The sequence below is a fragment of the Barbus barbus genome (genome assembly GCF_936440315.1).
Source record: "Barbus barbus genome assembly, chromosome: 20".
NCBI lineage: Eukaryota > Metazoa > Chordata > Actinopteri > Cypriniformes > Cyprinidae > Barbus > Barbus barbus.
Genome location: NC_136748.1, coordinates 21,347,385 through 21,370,016, shown reverse-complemented (window position 1 = coordinate 21,370,016; position 22,632 = coordinate 21,347,385). Strand labels below are relative to the sequence as shown.

Below are 22,632 nucleotides of genomic sequence, written 5' to 3'. Positions count from 1 at the left end.
GCAAGACACTTAACCCCCTAGTTGCTCCAGAGGCGTGCGACCTCTGACATACATAACAATTGTAAGTCGCTTTGGATAAAAGCGTCAGCTAAATGAATAAATGTAAATGTAAATGACACCTTATAGTCATGACACCTCATTATGCATATAGATACACATTACAGTTATAATACACTGAACTGATGTAATGCACAAACTGAAAAAAGAACATGAATATTATAAAAACACTGAAATAACTGTGAATAAAAAAATTTAATAGGTTTGCAAAATCAATGCATTTATTTTATTTTTAAATCAAATTTTTGTAAGACATTTGAAACATGGTGGCATCATAGCTGCTAGTTTCTAAAAGAGAAGACCTCCAATAACCAAAGTGTTATTATAGTTACATTTTAATGGCTTCACTCATTGTAAGAATTGTACATCAAAAATGTTGCTCAGGTGAAAACATATTATATTAAACAAAATCAACCGACTGGACCGTGTCAGGCCCCTCCCAAAGTTTGATTGACATGTAACAGGGAAGCAGAACCACACCCTAGTGACCATGACCTAGTTTCGTAGGTCTTTCAGATCTCATTGCCATAGCAAAATTCAGCACACTAAAGGATTTTTCACACCATACACACCACAAGCTAAAAAGACTCTTATTGGAGGAAAACGAAACAAACGAACAAACAAAGTAACCGCTAAATAAAAATTCTATATTATCAAAACCGATGCAGAACACTGCAACACATTGACTCGCTGGTCTAAAATATATCACACAATTCCGAAATTGGAAACAATTTCTTGTAATACTTAAAATTATAATGACCATCCAGTGTGTGTCATTGGTAATACATAAGCTATTAAATCTACAAGTAATAAAGGTCTAAAGACATCCCATACGAGTTAGTGGGACTCCAGATGGAAAATGTTAAATGTTTACTTAACCTGAAACAAAATGCCAAAATTTTATTTTAAAACCTCAGCGATCAAAAAGAAATAAAAATGAAGACATTCCTATAATGAATACAAACAGCCTTAAGACAAAGAGAGACCTCTACATCGTACAGCCAATACACATGATACAGTGATAGTTGAACAAAGATGCTGATTTACTAGCATATACATTCTGAACATCTCTTACTTGCAGCGCTCAGGCTAACATCAGCAGACTATGTCTTCCATATGAAAGATAACAGACACTACACTGAACTCCTAAGGAAGCAGTCTGATAAGAACTTGTCACACTTAACCGTTTCTACACAATGGATGCTTGTAGGGTGACATTTTGGAATATAAAATTTGAGACATGTTAGAGTTGTATGTGCACACAAGAAAAAGTATTTTCTTATTTGTCTCTTTCTTTGTTTTGCAAACTTAGAAAAAAGGTTCTTAAAATAAGGTGAACTGCATGCAATCAAAATATTAGTCCTCTGTATGACTTCTTCACAGAATTCGATAAATTCCCATTTTGGGAATCGTTGAAATTCGCAGAGGATTTTAAGGAAACGTCCCCTGAAAACCGAACCAACTTTTCTCATATACAAACATACCTGCTATAGTAATTAATTATACAAGAGCATGTGAAGTTTCACTGTCTTTAAAATGTCGAAAGCACTTGTTTGCGGTGCTCTCGCCAAACCTAACTACTAAATTTTATTTTATTTTTTACATATTGTGATTTATGTACAGAAAAGTCCACCACATAATTTTAGTTTTATAAATTAAAAAAGTAAAACACAGGGATCCTCCTGACGTCATGGGTCCACGGTAACATGTAAGGCGAATGTAAGGTGTGGTTCAACAGCATTTATTGTTTTTTTTCCCCCTAAAACACGAAAAAGAGCTTTTGTGCCATCTTTGGTCACAGGGAAAATAGTGTGAGTGTACGGTTTGGAGTTTAAGGGGTCTTTTGAATATACCCCTCGCATTTATTCATCTGATATTCATGGCACATAAAACAGTTTCTGGATTCCTGATGGTCCAGGTCAGCGCCGGTATTAACCATCAAGATGAAGTGTAATCTCGTAGGTCCCCCAGAAAGAGTAAGTAGAATTACATAGGACCCAACACAGAGAGGAAGTAGAATTCACCGGGACCCATCTCAGGAAGTAGAATTCATCAAGACCCCCTTGGAACAGGAAGTGTGTCAGCAGTGTGATGCATGCTCATGCGCAAGCGGATAGGTCAAAGTTCTGTCTCTTTGTAGACCATGCGTTTCAGAGTGGAAGCTGTAGATGTTTTTTCAGGCCAAAATGTCTGTTTGCAGCTCTTGAGCCCCGCCGCTCAGGAAACAGATCGAAAATATACCTGCAAAACTTGAGAGACACAAAACAGACCTTATAAGAAAGCAATTGTTAAAACTTTATTAAAAATGTAAAATGTGAAATTGTCAAATGGTAATGTTAAAATTTGGGTCTCTTTTGTTCACCAAGGCTGCATTATTTGGTTAAAACTTCATTAAAATCAGTAACATTGTGAAATATTGTTACAATTAAAAATAACTGTTTTCTATTTTTATACATTTTAAAATCTAATTTATTCCTGTGATGGCAAAGCTGAATTTTCAGCAGCCATTACTCCAGTCTTCAGTGTCACATGATCCTTCAGAAATCAATCCAATTCAAATCCAATTCCAAATGCTGAATCCTTTTTTTCAGGATTCTTTCAGACAGAACGTTCAAAAGAATAGCATTTATTTTAAATAATAAAATTAAATCTTCTGTAACATTATACTGGCCCCCCAGACCTTTGAATAATGCACAGTGAATAATTAATAATATAAATAATAACAATAATGAACAGAGAGCTTTTTGAAGTGCTGTACCTGTCTATAGTCGTAAAGCCACATTTATGAATAATGTTTTCTTTCTGAACGCTTTTCTTCCTTCTTCCTCACCTTGGAAACTTCTCCCTGTTTACACATAAAGAGAAATATATTTTTTTTATATACAAATCTTTAAGTAATAAATTAGTTTAGAGTCAACACATCACCCTGAAAATACACATCATTATATAACAGCCTATCAGTAACCATTGACAGGAAGTTAATATTAAACAGCTCAAGTAGTTCAGTTGAGTTCATGTTCATGTTGTTGCTGTAGGGGAGGCATAGTGTATAAAGCTGGAAGGAAGACAAAAAAGGATAAAAGGGGAGGAAAAGAAAGAGAAGACATGTTGAAGGTTAGAGGAAAGACAGCTGAATAATTATGTACATTAGCTTCTGTATGAACAGAATGGATAACTATGTGATATAACTAATTTTTTTAATTCATAAATTTTAAGAATTTTAATAAACCCACAAATTCACAACAACAACATTGGATAGTTCTGGTCTCCAGTCTGTGCGGATATAATGAGGATTTCTGGTATCCAAAACTGTACTACTGTCTACAAAACTATTGTTTTATGATAACATATACTACAGTTCAAAAGTTTGGGGGTTAGTAATTTTTTAAAAGAAATAAATACTTTTATTTAGCAAGACCAAATTGGTCAAAAAGTGGGAAATATAATCTTACAAATATTTATATGTCAAATAAATGCTGCTTTTTTCACTTTGTATTTATCAAAACATCCTAAAAACAATGTAGAACAGTTTCCACAACCATATTAAGCATTAAGAAATTTCTCTTAAGCACAAAATCAGCGTATTAGAATGATTACTGAAGGATCAAATTCAGCTTTGCCATCAGAAATAAATTAGATTTTAATATATATTAAAATAGAAAACAGTTATTTAAAATTATAGTATTTAATAACATTAAAATATTTTTGATCAAATAAATGCAGGCATGGTTAGCATAAGAGACGTCTTTCAAAAATATTTCCAAAAAATTGTATCTACCCCAAACATTTGAACAGTATTTTAAATATTTAATTTCAATATTTCTAAACAATCATGGGAGAGGGACATTCTCATTGTAGTGAGATTTTATTGGCCAAACATTGGATCCATTTTCCCATATATAATCAAATATAAGCTTAAGAAAAGAGAAAACTCCACACAGACTGTGCAAACCTCAGCATGTGTAGCGAGATGGGTTTGGATATCAGGGACCAGGGGGGCGTGGCTCTTCCCCAGGGTGGCAGGGTCTCCCTGTGACCCCATGCCACTCCCCATGCCCTGGTTTTCAGGAGTGGGAGTGTCCACACGGCAAATCACCTTTCGAATGACCTGTAGATAGGTATTGAAGGTCAGAGGTCAACATGAATGCTTCTCATGGGAAATCGAAGCAATGTGAGGAAAGACTGGGAAGAATCAGTTAAGGTATTGGAGGAGTGAGCTGCAAGAAAATGTGTTGTATTCAATCTTTGTCTCTAAATCAGCTCTGAAAAGGCAAAGCTACAAAACTACAAGCAACCTAAGGAAGTAAAATATGTCGGAAAATCAGAAATAGATAAAAGAGTAAGAGAAAAAGAAAACATAAAGGGAACAATGGAGTTACTTTTCTGGTGATGATATTTCCATCTTCATCAATAAACTGTTCCTCTGAAACTGACTCACTAGGAATGTTGCGTGCCTCCTCTCCCTAAAGCAAGACAGCACTTAGGTCAATATGCAAACACAACAGATCCAGGACACCTTCAAAAGCAGCACACCACACCTACAAGCGCATTTCCACACACCCAGAGCAGTCATGTGAACCTGCAAGCAAAGCTGGAACTTTAAATATGAGCCAACATGCCTTCATGCCCATCATCACCACCTTTAGAAATCACACAAAGCATTAGTAGAAACACACTCCTCTATGAATCTATAACACAAGCAATGCAGAATAACCCCAAACCAAGCACCTGTAAGCACAGGGAAGAAGGAAACAGTACACAGCAAGAACCAAGTGACATAAAAACATGTAATCAATCACACCGTGTTTCTGATTGGATGAATCAGATTCAGTCCACCAGCTAAACCAAAATCAGACTCGGACCAAATTCAGATCTTAACCTGACCGCCCTGCAGTTTAGCAGGCAGATACCTTGAGAATGAGACGTCTACGAAACACTTTGGTGGTGACGGTACGCTCTTCGTCCAGGCCGGTCTCTGATGATAACCGCTGCTAATGGATGCATATAAAATACATCTTAAAACGTGTGTATGATTTCAGGTCTCTCATTTAATTAGTGTAAATGGTCATCAGCGTTTTCTTCCTCTGGAGTAAGTAAACTGCATTAGGATGTGAATGATTTCACTGAAAAAAGCTAAGAGTGTCATGATATGAGCTGAGGCAAGGAGAGAAGAAGAGATGTTTTTAAACTGGAAGTAGCAGCATTATCTAATCAGTTATTATATGCTGGTATTCTAGCGATTATCTCACCTGGACTTTGTGTTCAGCAATCAGAGCTCCTTCTTGCTTGCCTGCCCCTGCCTTCACACCATTGGCTGATTCCTGAGACGCAGAGCTGCGGGGCATAGTATCGGAGTGCTCGCCATTTTGTCGAGGTTTTCCTAAATCCGCTCTGGATGATGATGTCATGGAGTCACTGGAGTTCTCCTGACTGCAAGGGGTTGAAATGTAACAATTTAGCTTGTTAGGAACAAGTACACTGAAATGGTACTAGGGTAAGAATGTATTAAAAACAAAACCATGCATTCTGGCAAACCTGTATAATGTTGCACTTTTTCTTTTTTTTTGTCATTTTGCCTTTATTAAGATAAGATATTGTAGAGTAGACAGGAAGCAAAGTGGGAGAGAGAGGGGGGTGTGATTGGGAAAGGTCCTCGAGCCGAGACTCGAACTCGGGGCAGCCGCAACGCAATGGCGTTATAAGAGACTTCTTTCATCAACATTAAAAAAAACTTACTGACTCCAAACATTTGAGCAATAGTGTAAATAAAATGAAAAAGTATGTTGGCGCTGATAGCCTAGTAGGCAGTGCACCAACATACTTTTTCTTTTTAACACACTTTCGTTCAAAAGTTTGGGGTCGGTAAATGTTTTTTAATGTTGTTGAAAGAAATCTCTTATGCTCACCAGAAATAATTTGATCGAAAATACAGTAAAACAGTATGAAATGTGAATTACTCCAGTCTTCGGTGTGACATGATCCTTTAGAAAACATTCTAATATGCAAATTATTAATGTTGACAACAGCTGTACTTGCTTAATAATTTTATAGAAACCGTGATTCACATATTTTCAGGATTCATTAATAAATAGACCAAAAATAATTTTAATCCTTCGTACAATTTTATTTATTTATTTTTTTTATCATACTAACCCCAAATTTTTTAATGGTAGCGCATTTAAAAAGAATGTTAATTTACAAGCATTTATAGCTGTGATGCAAATGAAGTTTGAAACATCGCATGACTGAAATGCAACAATAATTCTGTTTACTTATTTAATAGGTTTTTATGAGTTTCTGACTTTACAAACCCAAAACGTTCAGCTGTTTAAGCAGCTTAGTATCTATAGATGGTCTTTCTGGTAATGGGGGACATGCTTTGAAATTTACAGTATGTCTTCTAGTACTTAAAAAACTAATTTCACATTTAATTTCTTACGATATGATTAAATGTGGGTAATGTCAGCATAATAATTGTAGCTATGTACAGTACCTGTTGTCCAGTCGGTCCATGTAGTCTGACCCGTGACTCCGCCCTGAGGCAGGCGGCTCTGTGTTCGATGTCTCAGTGAGCCAGCCTGCGGAGAGCGAGCACAACTCAGGCTCAATTTGTTCAACACCTCTCACTACCTCTCTCACTTTTTCCTTAGTCATCTCCTCATTCACTTCCCTCTCCCTTTCTCCGACGTGGCCTCCTGACACCTCCTGTAGCTCCTGTCTTTTCTCGACTTCTTCCTCCTCCTCCTCCTCCTCCTCTCCTCCTGACTCCCTCAGGACCTCTGCCCAGGGTCGCAGAGGGGACTCATCATGATCTTTGACCTCTTTCAGAGTCACTCTCTCCTGTCCCCTCATGTTAACGTTTGGTTCTTTTAATGGTGATGGTAGTAATGATGATGAGGGACGCTCTTCTTTTTCCTTGTGTGTTAGGTCTGTCTGTTCCACCGGAGGAGACGTTTTTTCTTGGGAGTGAAAATACTTTTTCTCCTCATTTTCGTCTCTTTGGTCCTTTTGTTGAGACCCCTGGTTCCCCAGTATAAGGTGGTCCTGTTCGATCCTGATCGTGGGTGGGTCTGTTTTTGGGACAGACTGGAGTGGTACAGAGCAAACCGAGGGGTTTAGAGGAGGTTCATCATGGTCTAGGGGAGAAAGCTCAGGGGTAAGGTGTGAGTCAGGGTCACATGTGACAGCTGAGAGTTGTGTTGTGAGTTTGGGGATGTCGGGAGGGAGCTGTGAATCAGGGGAGAGAATGTGTGTGTGTATTTCGGCAGTTGTTTCAGAGAGTGTGTGATGCTGGTTTGCAGGTTTGGACAGGGGCAGGTCGCAGGGTCTGGCTGGGGTGATTCTGACAGACTCGTCCTCATTGTACCGCTCTAGTCCCCAGGAGGGGCAATATGGGGGAGGGTCAAGGGGCAGATCTAAGATGGGTTCGATGTAATCAGACATAGAGGGGCAGATAGGGGGTGTGGTGGGGGTGGGGTTGGTAGTTGACTGCAGTTGAGCCAGGATGTTGTGGAAACCTGGGTGAGATGATACACACACAAATGGATGGACATGACAGGACACAATTACAATCACATACAAACAATCACACACATATACATGCTTAAAGCAACAGTTTACCCCAAAATTAAAATTTTTAATTTGTTTACTCTCCTTCACGTTGTTTCAAACCTGCATTTCGTTAGTGTATTATTTATTTATTTGAAACAATATGAGGGTGAATAAATGCCAAATTAATTTCTGGGTAAACTATTTTTTTGAACATAGACACAGACAATCACCTAATCCCACCCCGAAGAGCAAAAGGCACAGTATTTGATAGTATTTCCCAGAGATTCAGCAGGCATTCAGACCAACAAACACACAATGTTAATACACAATGACAATGGAACAGATTCAGATCTCCAAAAACCGAGAGACTGTGATAGCATGTACAATACATATGAAAAGTTTGGGGTCAGTACGATTTCTTGAAGAAATTAATGCTTTTGTTCAGCAAGGATGCATTAAATTGATCAAAAGTGACTTCATCAATGAACAATGGTTACCACAAAAATGTGTCTTGAGCACCAAATCAGCACATTAGAATTATTTATGAAGGATCATATGGCGCTGGAGACTGGAGTAATGGCAGGTGTACATTCAGCTTTGCCATCAAAGGAATAAATTACATTTTAAAGGTGACATATCATGAAAATCTGACTTTTCCAGGTTTTAAGTGCTATAATCAGGTCCCAGTGCATCTACCAACCAAGGAAACGTGAAAAAGATTAACCCAGTAACTTTTTCTGCAAGCTTCTGAAAAAACGAGCGCGTCTGATTTCGCTCCCTTGTGTGTGAATGAGAACTTAGTTTACTCGCATGCCGTGACAGCTGCATTCTGTCTTTGGATGTATGCGCTCAGAAAACCGTATATAAGAAGTTTAAACTCATATGGTTTAAAACGCATGATTTCAGCACGATAAACATGATAATCAGAACCAAAACACATGTTTTTAGCAGGTACTAGCTGAAATGGCAGCTCTATTCTGGAAAGGGGGCGGGAGCAGCAGCTCATTTGGATTTAAAGAAACAGGCACGAAAATAAGAGTGTTTCTGCTTCCACTCAAAATATGCATTTTCAAAATAATATAATACATTATCTGTGGGGTATTTTGAGCTGAAACTTCACAGACACATTCTAGGGACACCAGAGACGTATATCACATATTATAAAAAGGGGCATAATATGTCTCCTTTAACATATAGTAAAATAGAAAACAGTTATTTTAAATGAGAATATTTCACAATATTACGCCTTTACTGTATTTTTGATCAAATAATGCAGCCTTGGTGAGCATAAAAGACTCCTTTCAAAAACATTAAAAATTCTTACCCACCCCCAAACATTTGAACAGTAGTGTACAGTGCCCTCCATAAGTATTGGAACAGTGAAGACAAAATTGCTCTGTTGGCTGTGGAGTCAAGACATTTGCAAATATGATTAAAAGATGAACATGAGACAAAACTACAGAATGTCACATTTTATTATTAGCCGTTTCAACACATATATGTTTTACCAAATAAAAAGAACAGCACTTTTAGAGTTCATCACACTCATTGATTTGAGCATAAGTATTGGGACAGTTGAACATAAGGCAGATATAAAAGATTAAAATCTATTATTTAGTTGCAGATCCCTTGCGCACAATCACAGCAGTGAGTCTGTGACCCATAAACATCACCAGACTCTTGGTCTCATGCTTTGAAATGCTTTTCCCAGCCTTTAATGCAGCCAATTCCAATTGTTGTTTGTTTTTGGGAGTTTCTGCCTTTATTCTCCTCTTCAGCTGGTGAAATTCATAATCAATCGGATTTAAATCTGGAGATTGACTTGGGCAATCCATTTCCATTTCCTTTCCATTTCTTTGCCCTTATAAATTCCTTGACTGGACTGGCAGGGTGTTTTGGGTCATTGTCCTGATGCAATATGAAGCACTTCCCAATGAATATGGAGGCATTTTCTTGAATATTGGTAGGCAAGATGGTTTTGTACCCTTCCAAATTCATTCTGCTACTGTCATCATACATTAAGTCATCAGTAAAGTTGAGAGGGCCTGTTCCAGAGACAGCCATGCATGCCCATACCACGACACCACCTCCACCATGCTTTACAGATGAGGCTGTATGCTTGGGATCATTTGCAGTTCCCTTTTTACCCCCACATTTTTGCTTTCCCATCACTTACAGTGGTGTGAAAAAGTGTTGGCCCCCTTCCTGATTTATTTTTTTGCATGTTTGTCACACTTTAATGTTTCAGATCATCAAACAAATTTAAATATTAATCAAAGATAACACAAGTAAACACAACATGCAGTTTTTGAATGAAGTTTTTGATTATGAAGGGAAAACAAAATCCAAACCCACATGGCCCTGTGTGAAAAAGTGCTTGCCCCCTAAACCTAATAACTGGTTGGGCCACCCTTAGCAGCAACAACTGCAATCAAGCGTTTGCGATAACTTGCAATGAGTCTGTTACAGCGCTGTGGAGGAATTTTGGCCCACTTATTTTGGCAGAATTGTTGTAATTCAGCCCCATTGGAGGGTTTTCGAGCATGAACCGCCTTTTTAAGGTCATGCTACAGCATCTCAATAGGATTCAGGTCAGGACTTTGACTAGGCCAGTCCAAAGTCTTCATTTTGTTTTTCTTCAGCCATTCAGAGGTGGATTTGCTGGTGTGTTTTGGATCATTGCCCTCCTGCAGAACCCAAGTTCGCTTCAGCTTGAGGTCACGAACAGATGGCCGGACATTGTCCTTCAGGATTTTTTGGTAGACAGCTGAATTCATGGTTCCATTTATGACAGCAAGTCTTCCAGGTCCTGAAGCAGCAAAACAGCCCCAGACCATCACACTACCACCACCATATTTTGTCTCGTAAAAAATCAGGAAGGGGGCCAACACTTTTTCACACCACTGTAGATAAAGGTTCATCTTTGTCTCATCGGTCCATAAACACAGTTGCAAAACTCTTCTGGCTCACCTTTGTGCTTTTTTGCAAACTCTAATCTTGCCTTTCTATTTTTGGTGCTGGTCAGAGGTTTGCATCTTGCTGTGTAGCATCTGTAATTCTGTGTCAAAGTCTCCTGAGGACAGTAGATTGTCAGAGCATCACCCCAGCTTTCTGGAAGTTGTTGGTGATTTTACAGACACGTCTTTTAGGGTTCATTTTCACAGCTTTTATGATTTGTCTGTCATCAACTACTGTTGTTTTCTCAACCGATCAGGTCATTGTTGGTTGCTGGTGTCGATGGTGGTTTCAAATCTCTTGATTTCTCCATGCCCTTTGTTTTTGCTATAGCTCTAATTGACTTCCTCTTTTCTTTTAGCATCCAAATTGCTTGCTTTTCTCTCAAAGTCAGCTCCCTCATCTTCATCCTGGTTTGTGTGTGTCATCATCAAATGCAAGATTCAGAATACAGAAGTAATGGATATAACTGATACGACACATTCCCTGCTTTTAACATCTGAAGAATTAATGCAACAGGACACAGCTGATCACTTAGACCTGTGAAGCAACTGTTCCAATACTTATGCTCACATCAGATAGAGGGATGAAACTCTAAAAGTGCTGAACTTCTTAGCTGGTAAAACATCTATGTGTTTAATCATCCAATAATAAAATGTGACATTCTGTAGTTTTGTCTCATATTCATCTTTTAATCATATTTGTAAATGTCTTGACTCCACAGCCAACAGAGCAATTTTGTCTTTACTGTTCCAATACTTTTGGAGGGCACTGTATATCTAGGTGTAATCTCCCCATAGTCAAAGAGCTGTGTGTGTTCATGTCTAACTTTGACTTAAAAAAACAAAATTGCTACATTAGTTAACATTTGAGTCTATAATAATAAAGTTGGGTAACACTTTAGATTTGGGAGCACATGTTAATTTTTAACAGAGTTTTCCTTCAATAAACTCCTAATTACTCCTTATTGATCGTGAGTAAGGCAGTTGTTGTAGTCGTTATGTTTAGGTATTGGGTAGGAGACAGGGATCTAGAATTAGGTCATGCAGAATATAAGGCATTAATATGTGCTTTATACGTACTAATAAACAGCCAATATGCTAGTAATATGCACCTAGTTAATAGTGAATAGCGTTCTCTAATCTAAAGTGTCACTTAAGTTGGTTAGTTAGACACCATTACAAATGTTGCATAAGTGCAAATAAGAAGCAGTCTTAATTTTACAGTCATAGTCGAGATGTGTGCTGCAACTAGTATGGGGAGACTCAAAATCTGGCTAAATAAACATGAGGATGATGATGTCTGTTCAGATGAAGAGCTCAATAGTAGAGGAGTTGAGACAGAAGGATGGAGTGGTGAGGGGCGGTCCTGGGGGCATGCAGGGGCAATGACAGCATGCACAAGGGGACAGAGGTGTGGGTGGTGCGGGGGGCAGGACTGACGCACTGTGATGCACAGGGAGAGAAAGGAGGAAGAGAAGAAAGGCAGGGTGAGGAAGAGAGACAAATTCTACATGCGGAAATAGGAGAAGACAGGCTGAGAGCAGGAGAAGGTGAGAGAGAGGAGAGAAGGAAGACTTAAGAGGAGCAGATGACGATAGAGAACTGGATAGCGAGTCTTGAGCCACATCAGGATACAGTTGTATGAGGTGTTGTGGTGGATTATTGGGGAAACACACACACACAAAAGAACATGCAAGTTAGAAAGACAAGACAATGGCTGTATTTATGAGAAGAATGAGGTTCTAGGATCTGGGAGGGAAATTAGGGATTGTACTGGAGGAGAGGAGAGGACAATTTATTTTGCATCTGACAGAGGGAGGCACAGGAGACTGTCAGGAGGAGGAGACTGCGGAGAGAAGGATGATCTCCTTCTTTCTCTTCTTTTTCCCCCCTCTCTATTTTTATCCCCTGCTCCAGTGCAGGGGAGGAGAGGAGAGAAGGATAGATGGAGGAGGAAGCAGATCGACAGCTTGAGAGGCAGAGGACAGCTGAGTCTTTTAGCTGAGGCCATGCACTCTGGTCCACTGTGTAAAACAACAGCTGGCCTGTAACACTCCTACCAACTAATATCAAAAGAGCTTCATCAGGATACAGCTGATAATAACATGCATTTTGCTTAGAAATAACTCTCTCCTGACCTTTCAATAACTGAATTAATTTCATGGCAGAGAACAGTGTTTCAAGTTCCATTGGCAATATACTGCAGGGCCTTCATTAAAACCAAAAGAAAAGTGTGTACATGTGTAACAGGAAAATATTTTTTTTCAAGTGGCCCTTCCTACATTTGTTGAGGCAAAGCATCATGCTGTGATTGCTTCACGTCACATGACCATATACATGCATGTTCAAACCAGGTCCATGCATATGGTGTTGGGAGGAAGAGTAAAGGGTAACAGAAATGAAGAGTCTTTGAATACAGAAAGTATTTAAAATAAGAGAATAGTGAGTGATTAAGTAGACTGTGTGTGTGATCAGGGCCTGTGACCTAATCTTTTATAAATGTGGCTTCTATAAACCTCATTGTGGCTTCAAAATGCAAAAAGTTCAAAAATAGTAATTATTGGTGGCCCATCTGTGATTAACATTTTGGCAAACTGCACAGGGAGGTTGTAGAGGAAAAAACAAAGGTGACAATAAAAAAGGAATGAGTTGGAGAGGAGGGAGTGGGGTGGGGGGGTCAGCTAGATGGGGCTAAACTTTACCATCCGCCTTTTCCTGGCACACAGCGCTATCATCTGCAAAACTTCTGGTGCCTGAAATGTTACCATAGTCAAATATGGGCCCTTCCAGCAGAGTCACAATATCCATCCGGTTCACTTTAGTCAGGACAGCCGTCAGTGCATCCGCTGAGAAAATAAATATAAGTAACTCCTATTATTTGCTTTAGTATATATTATAACTTCACAGTATATGCAAGACAGAAAAAGAAAGAAATTAATAAGAAAAAAGACAGATGGATAGAAAATGACTCTCACTTGTGGCGTTTTTCCCATCCCGACTGACCCACTTCTTAAGAAGCATAAAGCTCTGGGCTGTGAGAGAGTTTGGGTTCTCTGTGCGGATGTGGTTTATCTCATCCACAGAAAAATTCATCTCTCGAGCCAGCTCTATAAAACAGAAAAAACACATCATGTTATAACTAGCATCATCTCTGCACAGTCAGCTAGTAAAGGAAGACAGATGTAAAGACAATTAAAATTAAAAATGCTACATTTTTAAACCTTCCATCATTTGCTGCGTTCTGAGTTTAAGAATTCCTGTTTCTGAGTTAAGTAAACATTTAAAAATCTAATCATAATCAGATATTTGGGAAAATACGGTGAGTCTTTCATAGTGTGTTGTCACGTGAAGAATTATGAATTTAACTGAATTTAAAAATTCTTTATTTAAAAAATAATTCCAGTTCTGCGCTGCAATACCAAGCACAGGCACAAGAGGGCACCTGTGTCATATTGTTTTGAGGATTATTTGCCATTGATTATTAGCGATCAAATTATAATTTGCTTCCTATTGAAATATTTTAGGTTTCAGAAGGTCAGTGGTAAACAATTAGTGTCTGGCAATTAAAATGTAACCTCTAAATTTGTCAGTCATATGGGGTAAAGTGAGTCTTTACCTGTCCAGCTCAGTCCCAGGTGATCAGCAACGATGGCCATGCGAAGGTCTGTTCTCTCACAGGGACTCTGTGGACCTGTCATGACATACAGAACAAAAACATTACAAACATGCTACTCATTCATTTCAAATGAAGAATCCAGATGACTTCCTTTTCTGACCAAAACAAGGAAAAATTAACAAGATTTTTCTCCTAAAGAAGCTATTAGGGATGTTTTTCAAATAGTACTGTTTGGCTAGAAAAGGAAGAGCAGACAGACAGTGAACTACAATAGTTCAGCTACACAGTAGGTGCTCTGATTGTGTACGTGAAACAAATTTTCAACAGAATCTATGCAGGCAATAACTATGAGTTTATACAACGAATGAAAACAAAACATTAACAAAAAAGAGACTTTGTTGAGATGAGGCATGCAGACAACATAGTACTGTACAGTTTTTCTAACAAAGTTCACAAACACTGAAGCAGATATATATTCCTCAACAATGTTCCTTTAACCAACCCAGCACAGATAGACTGCTCAGTGCCCCACCCCTCATTATTAGGATAAATTATCTGTGGAAGGTAGGGGAGAGAGAAGGGGAGATCTGACAGGGACAGATACAGTACGGTACAGTAACACAGCACAGTGATGAGAGAATGACAATAATGACAGCTATTGTTCACGCCACAGGCAATCCAATCAGTCACAACGGCTCATGCAACTAAGGATCAAGTAAAGTTTTCAATAAAGTTTTACAAACTAGGCTTGATCTCCGCGACGGGGGGCGACCTGCGAGCCCCTTCGTTCTTACTGCCCTCCTTCCCTCCTCCAGTCCGCTTACTCCTCCTCCTCTCACTGCCCGCTGCCCTTGTGACCTTTTTCCTGGAGGGTGTGACCCCTCGGGAGGAGCCAGCGGAGAGGGAGGGCTGGGACTGAGAGGGGTCCGATAGTGAGGTGCTTCGTGATGTGCTGCTGTCCTCCTCCGATTGCGACTGCTCTCCCTGTGTCTGTTTATCCTCGTCTGAAAGTCGTTCGGCCACCTTTATTGCTTCTCCGCTAACATTCTTTAAGAACTCAATTGACTGCCTACACACCTCGCTAAAGTTGCCTCTACCTGCCTCGGAAGCACCACATGACCTGTCTTTGAAAGGCAGCCTAGAGGGCACCACTGGTCTGACTGATCTCTCTGACTCTGGGAGCTTACTTGACCTTGGAACAACCTGAGCTGTGACAGCTGAGTTAGCAGCACCATTTCTTTTGATGTCCTTGACGGGTATTTTAGACTTGGGCTCAGGCATTATGGATGCAGGATCCACTTTCCTTGCCTCTGGCTTCACAACCTGTTTAGGCTTCTGCTTCCCTGAACTGAGTGTGTTAAAACTGAACCCTGCTGCCTTGACTGGGAGCCTAGACTTGGGCTGCCTGTTTTCTGAGACTACTTTAGTTTGAGGACTCTCAGTACTGGATTTCTCTGCTTTCTCCAAAGACTCCCTACAGAACTGAGCTTCTATTCTTCTAGCTTTCTGTAAGGTGGGTTCAGAAGATGACTGCAAATTAAACACTACGCTACCACACTGGATGTAATTGGCCTGCACATTGGAGGACTCTAAGTTATTGTTGTTATTGTAGTTTTCTGATGGGTAATCTTTTCTGCCAGTCGGGGAAGAGTTAGTGGGCCTGCTATCAAAGTAACTTTCAGCTAATTGAGACTCCAAGCTAATGTATTCCAGCATCTGACTGTCTGAAGACTCAGTTTTAACATCAGTCAGTTCAGCTGAGCCAGGGTCTTTCTTTATAGTAATGGAAGCTGCGATGCCCATCTTAATGGGGGTGCGTAATTTGGGGTCCACCTTGGAGGCTGTGACAGTGCATGAGGTGGTGTCAGCAAATGGAGGTGCATCCAGGCAGTCAGCACTGCCTTGCACTGTGCTGCCTCTGGATGGTGTTAAATCTGTGGTTGCCTCTACCTTCCCCTCTACAGCTCTTTCCCCTGCCTTTGAGTGAGAGGCGACTACCCCCGCATTCCTGCCCCCTTTCCCCTTGTCCCCTGACTGCCCATCTGATGTATGCTCACCAATCTGGAAAAACTGGAGTCTCTCTTCAACAAAGTCCCTCTTGCTCATGTCAATAGCACCACTGCGGGTCATCTCAAACATCTTGCCCTCGTGGAAGGGGAAAGGGTTGGGCTCACTAGTTGGGGTGCTCTCATCTGTTGGTGTTCTTGCTGGAGTGGTATCCGGCGTGGTTGCTTGTGATTTGTCTTCCACTGACAAAGCACAGGGCTTCGGATCTTCATCTTTGTTCTTAGCATCAAAAGCTCCCTCCTCTCCCATTTTACCAGACCATGGATCAAAATCCAAGCCTTTAGTTGCCACAGTTTTAAAGGTAGTGTTTATGTCCTCCTCTAGTTGGCAATTAAAATAATTGTCTGCAAAACTTTGTCTATCTGGGTGTCTTCCCTCCAAAGAATAGATTTTATCCTCTTTCCCATCGTCTGATTTTTTCCCAGATGGCCTTTTTGTTTTTGCCTTTTCCCCAGTTTCCTCATTTGGTGTGCTCTCCTCTTCAATCACTTCAAGTTTGCTCTGGCTGAAAGACCGATCTCCTGCTTTTCCCTCATTCGACAGGCTGGATGTTTTCGGGTCACTCAGTCCATCGTCTTCATCTTGTAGGTCATACCCATCAAGAGAATCTATCTCAGTGGCATCTGTATCATGGGAAAATTCAGCAGTTGTTGCTAATGAGCAATCACTGATAGACTGATCATTTCCATTCTGTTCACATTCTTCCTCTTCTCCTTTGACAATGCCATTGATACCTGACTCCTTTTGGTGTGAGCTGTTTCTCTCTGGTTTCTTAGGCTTTACACGGTTCTCACTCTCCTCAGTCATTTTGAAGGTGTACTTCTTAAGGGGGGCAGGCTGAAAAACAGATTCATCATCACTAGAGTCACTGTTGTCAGCTCCAGGTGGAAGAGGAGAAGGAGGCTGGACTCTGATTACTGGCTCTGCAAGGAGATGTCTGTCATGTTCCTCTTGAAGGTTCACCTCCATCATCTCTGTTTCTGCTTCTGAGGAAGGACATGACCCCCTCTTTTCAGGGTCAGCATGTTCAGTTTCTAAAGGTGGTGGTGGTGGGAACTCGATGTAAGCTATGCGTTTGTCTTTTGACCTTTTTCCACTTAAGTCTTGTTTTCTTTTTGAAGGCTCTGATGTTTGAGTGGCAGACTTGGCTTTCTCTGCTGATACCTCTCTGAAAATGAAGGTCTTCAGCTGCTCCTCTTCCTCTGATTCCTCTGGGATTGGGCTAGGCATGCCAGCCATGGAACCAATGACAGGCTCAGGAGCTCTGGAGTTCAGGTCATAGCTGACCTCCTCTGAGGTAGGCATCTCAGGAGTTACCGGGCTCTTCCCTGAATTGTCCATAAATGTAACCTGCTCTAACGTATCATCTTCAGGGGTTCCCTGTGGAGATGGCGCCTGTTTCTGTTTGACAGAATAAAACGCTCCTCGTGTTTCATGTACTGTCCTGCTCTCATGGCTTACAACTTTTTTGTAAGTGCTTAACTGGCCAGTAGCAGTTTCCTTCTCATACTGTTTACCTACTTGAATGCTGACATACACAGGAAGAGGTTTAATGTCCGCAGCCACACCCGGGGTCACTTTTTCAATATGCTCAATTTGGTTATCATCCACACCATTACAGACTATATTAACAATCTGCCTGCTAGAATCTGAGTTCACTACAGATGACACATCGCTAGGTGATTTGCTAGCACCAGAATTAGGGTGCTGTGTATTTCTGGCTATGTGAGACCCTGTTCTTTCAGATTTAATGGAGGAATCTAACTTTAAAGTACTACTTTGATGGTGGTCTATAAAACTAGATGAAACCCTAACAGGAATGTGTGATTCCGAGTTTTTTTTTAGAGCACCATTGCATTTTTCAGGATTACCAGGGTCTTCTCGAATTACAAGCTCTGTGTAAATGATCTTTTTAGTTGTCTCCTCTTTCGTGGTGTTTCCATCTCTCAATGAGTGCTGCTCATTCTGTGAGTTGTCCTTTTGCTTATCATGCACTAGAGTATGAGAGAGCTTTGTCTTTTGGCCTTTCAGTTGCCCATTTCCATGGTTTTCCCAAGTTTTGTATATTTTCCTGTCTTCATTGGCAATTTGCTCCTTACTGTAAACATTTTGGTGATGTTTTGGTGAAGAGTTATCTGACCTATTTCTCTGTCTTTCGCTGTGCTGATTTTGGGCATATGCTTGGGCCTTTCGAACATTGTAACTGTGCCCACCCTCACTATCTTTTTTGGGGCTTCTCTCACTTTCTGAAGACTCTGTTGACTTTGGGAGATTCCCTCCTGCAAAAACTTGATAAACAGGTAGCTTGCTTTCCTGCAGCTTCCTCACTGGGGATCCTAAAGTTTGTCCCCATTGTGGACCTTTATCTTGTTTCTGGGCCTCTGATTCAAATTTCATCCTTACCGAGCTAACCTTAGATGTTGAAGGCTGGAAATATTTAGAAGATTCACTTGCACTGCTTGCAGATGAGCTGTCTCCCTTTTTCATGTCATCATTGCATCGAAGCAAGACTCGTCTTTCAGGACTGCTTGGTAGACTGGCACATTTTCTGTCATGAGAATCATATTTATCCCTAAACCTGTCTCTACTCCAGTCCTCTCCAGTCCTGTGCACTGACCTCTCTGGGCTACTACGTGTTGAGCTGGGCCCAGAACGAGTCTCCCTTGCATCTTGTCTGCGATGCTTCTTTTCAGGGGACTGAAGCTCGTCATTCAGTTTTTCAGTTTTATCACGAAAGAATTGTGAAACTTCACTAAGTTTTTCCTCAGCTTCTTTGACAGTTCTATCTACTCTGTCCTCATATTTGTGATTCTCTCTGCTTTTACTCTGCCCGTCCTCAGAAACTCTCATCCAAATAGACTTTTTTGGACTATCAGGATCAGAAGCATACTGCAGCAAAGTGAGTTTGTCATAATTGTCATCTTCTGATGATCTACCTGACCTATCAGGCTTTAGCATGAATTCTCTAATTGAGCCACCTTGTTGAGTTCCCTCATCATAGTATCGAGACCTGTCAATCACAGATTCATCTGAGTCTGAATGGGAAGAGTCAAATCTATCTGACAGGAGCATTTTCTCTGCAAATTTGTATGATTCTCCCCTAGTTTCAGATGATTCATCATCATGGTACTCCACTGACTGCTGACTAAGCATTTTCAAGGTTTTATCATCCTCCACAGAGACAGGCATGTGTATTCTGGAGTCCAGATAACAAGGAAGAGATTCTTCAGGTTCTATGCTGACATGTTGCTCACTGCCCATTCTGTTTTGCAGTTCTTTCATGCCACTTTTGCCCTGATATATGTACATTTCCTTCTCAGGGTGATTTTTTGTTTCTCTGATAATTACTTCAGTTGGTTCAGCTTTGTTGCCTTTCTCGATGTGAACCTCAATGATGCGCTCGACTTTGGGCATTGGGTCTAGAGGCCTAACAGATGAATCTGCCCCGTCACTGCTGCTTTTGTGCTCAAACAGGCCTGTTAACTCTCTAGATGGATCCTTGCCAGATTGGAAGGCCTTCATTATGTCTCGAACAGACATGGTCTCCTCCATCCTATCAGATGCAACTTCTTTAATGGGGGGTTTGTGGTATACCATTCTTGTAGTTGTTGTTATGTGAGTTTCCTCTTTGACCCGCATACCTTTGCTCATTACATCATCCTCTGCATTGACTCTGGCTTGGTAAGCTTTAACTCTTTCTTTGATGGACCCACCAGGTGATCGAGGCTCAGTGTCTGCACATCGCAGTGGAGGCTTTGTCATTCTAGCATCTTCCAAAGCTGGCTCCTTAGGATCCACTGGAGGCTCATAGCTCCTTATGACATGAACAACCTCAGTCCGTGTTTCAGTGATGACAGGAGGAATCTCCTGAAAGAGGCCTTTGGGCCCCATTCCTTCTGCACTTTGGGGGGCAGAGGGAGTTCTCTCACTGCGTGTTTCAAACCCACTGTCTGATAGTGGACTTTTGTCTTGGTCATGGGAGACGTCATCAGGACAGTCTAGTGCTATTTCAGGGCCAAACAATACATCGGCAAGCTTTGATAGTTCTTTTTCTGAAGGTGAAGGGCGCATATTGGTTGGAGGCATTTTGAGCTTGTGCTCCTGTAATGCCATTGCAGGTTTCAGGACACGTTTTTGTTTTTCCTCTCCTTCTTTCCTTGCTTCCTCAGTTCTTTGTTTAGCCTCTCCTATTTTAGAAAGAGAACTTGTGCCAATGTCGTTGGTTAGGTAATCAACAACTTTAGCAAGGTTAAAATCTCTCTCGGATACTGGTTTTGTTTTGACTTGAGGAGCTAATGTTTCATATCGAGGTGGGCATCTCCATTCGTTTTGTGGATTATCATCTATGTCATCCTCTAGGACATCTTCTGTTTTGCTGTTTTTAATATTTGCCTTACTCTCTCTCAAAACATCCTTGCTAAGAATTTCACTGACTTTGACAAGGTCCTGTTTGACCTTCTCTACAATCTTGAAAGGCTCCTCATCTTCAACTTTATGTTCCTTAGAGTCAGAATGATAACCTTTAGAGCTTGAATTTGTATCAGTTTGCAAAAGTGCAGACATTCTGATCAAGTCCTCCTTCATTTCAGCCACATCTTTCAGTATCTCCTGGCTGTTGGACAGAGGGGATGAAGAGGTAGCAGCTTTTATTGTTCCTGGGGACATGTGCACTGGAGTTTTGACAGGAGACAGAGTTCTGGCAAAAGAGGACTGAGTCTGGGCATTAACCTCTTGGGGCATGACCTTTCTGGGGGACAGGAGAGCAGCTGTTGACATGGAGACTTCAGGGAGCTTTTTAAACTGGGGTTCTGGTAAGACATTTATCATGGAATAGACAGGGACTGTAATAGTGCTGGAAGTGACAGATGTGGTAGAATTTGGAGGGGATCTGAGGGAGGCATACAGTGAGTTGGATGCAGAGGAACGGATAGACTGGTAAGAGGATGAGGGGGTGGAAGACACTGACTTTAGTGTGCCATAGCCAGCAGAGCAGGAATTAAAAGTTTTTTCCACTTCATCAAATGCAGCGTTTACACTTGTTGTTGCTGCATTTGTTGTGGCTTGAATTCTTTCCTGCAGAGTGCTGTTAAGAAGGGTTGTTGGGGAGGAGGAGCGATATTTGGTTGGGGAAACTGTCCCATTGATCAGGGCAGCGGCTGTAGTGGCTGAGCCAGATTTCAATGGTGAGGAGAGGGATGATAGAAATCCTCTGGCAGAGGCATCAGTGCTAGTTCTGATAGAGGAGAAGCCTGGGACAGTTTTAATGGGGGAGCAGGTTGCTGGAGGGTTTGAGGTTATGACAGACTTATATGGCAAACTTGAGCTGTACATGTTTAGTGAAGACTTAGGTGAGGCTGGAGGAGTCATAGCAATGGAGGATCTTTCCAGCAAGATTCCGCCAGATGGTACAGGAGATGTCCTGGCTGAGAGCCCTGTGAGGCCTTTAAGTGAAACTGGATCAGGGGCGCTTTTGCCTGGAGAGGACAGAAGCGTGGGGGAGGCTTGGACTGGATACTGGGCACCTTGAACTACAGTTTTTATTGGTGAGGAGATTGTTCTGTAGGATCGAATCGGTGATGCAACGTCACTGGCAGATTTGATGGAAGACGCTGGTGAACCTCCAATAATGGATTTGATAGGAGAAGCAGAGTTCACAGACCACACCGATCTCAGTGGGGAGGCCGAGGGGGTGTTAGATGAGGAGCTGGAGAGGGAGCCAAATCCAGACTTGGTCTGGCTGGGTACGTTGATGGGGGAGCTTGTCGCCCAGGCCTGGTAGGAACGCGTCGTAAAGACAGGCTTGTAAGAGTAGCCAGAAGGCTGCGGCATGGTTTTTGGCGTGGTGTTTTGGCCTCTTTCAGCTGTTTCTAGCATAATCAAATTAATAAACAAAGTAAACGGAAATAGTTAAATAAGAGAGAAAAGAGAAAAAAAGAAAGATTTAGTCAGGGGATAAATCCAAAAACAAACAGCAGTGGAAATACTGAAACTGTAGAGGCTTTTGACAATGAAAAGTGAAACAAATAAAAAAACATAACTCATGCCTGTGGCACATGGGTGGAGATGCAAAATGATGGAAAAAATATCAGCCACTTAAATAAGCCAAGAAGCTCAATGTCCTGAAAATATGTTCAAATATAAAACAATTAAAGTTTTGTCTATTAATTTCTGCTTAGGAATGTCATAAGTACCGGTGTTTAGGTATGACATCCTACACTACTGGTAGTGTTGAGTACAGAGTGAATTTATATTGAGTCAATAAGATTCCTGTCAAAATAGATCTGTGCATTAGGTTTTGCAGTGTAAATGCAGCCTAATAGACCTGCCACTATTTATTATATCATCAATATTAAACAAACGAAATGGTAAGGAAAAAACACCCAC

The 22,632-nt window shown here is 40.9% G+C and overlaps 1 protein-coding gene across 1 annotated transcript in view; it reads right to left on the bottom strand.

The window, feature by feature from the left end:
• Positions 1-254: 254 nt before the first annotated feature.
• Positions 255-22,632, bottom strand: part of LOC306885882 (ankyrin-3-like) — a gene marked incomplete at its 5' end in the record, with an annotated part of 90,958 nt that continues 68,580 nt past the window's right edge. The window contains 11 exons of the mRNA XM_079442676.1: positions 255-2,306; positions 2,816-2,902; positions 4,010-4,165; positions 4,437-4,520; positions 4,968-5,048; positions 5,307-5,487; positions 6,551-7,574; positions 13,268-13,411; positions 13,541-13,672; positions 14,182-14,256; positions 14,925-22,115. Of these exons, the coding sequence (XP_079298802.1) occupies positions 2,840-2,902; positions 4,010-4,165; positions 4,437-4,520; positions 4,968-5,048; positions 5,307-5,487; positions 6,551-7,574; positions 13,268-13,411; positions 13,541-13,672; positions 14,182-14,256; positions 14,925-22,115 (9,131 nt within the window). The 3' untranslated portion in view covers positions 255-2,306; positions 2,816-2,839. The remainder of the gene's footprint in view (positions 2,307-2,815; positions 2,903-4,009; positions 4,166-4,436; positions 4,521-4,967; positions 5,049-5,306; positions 5,488-6,550; positions 7,575-13,267; positions 13,412-13,540; positions 13,673-14,181; positions 14,257-14,924; positions 22,116-22,632) is intronic.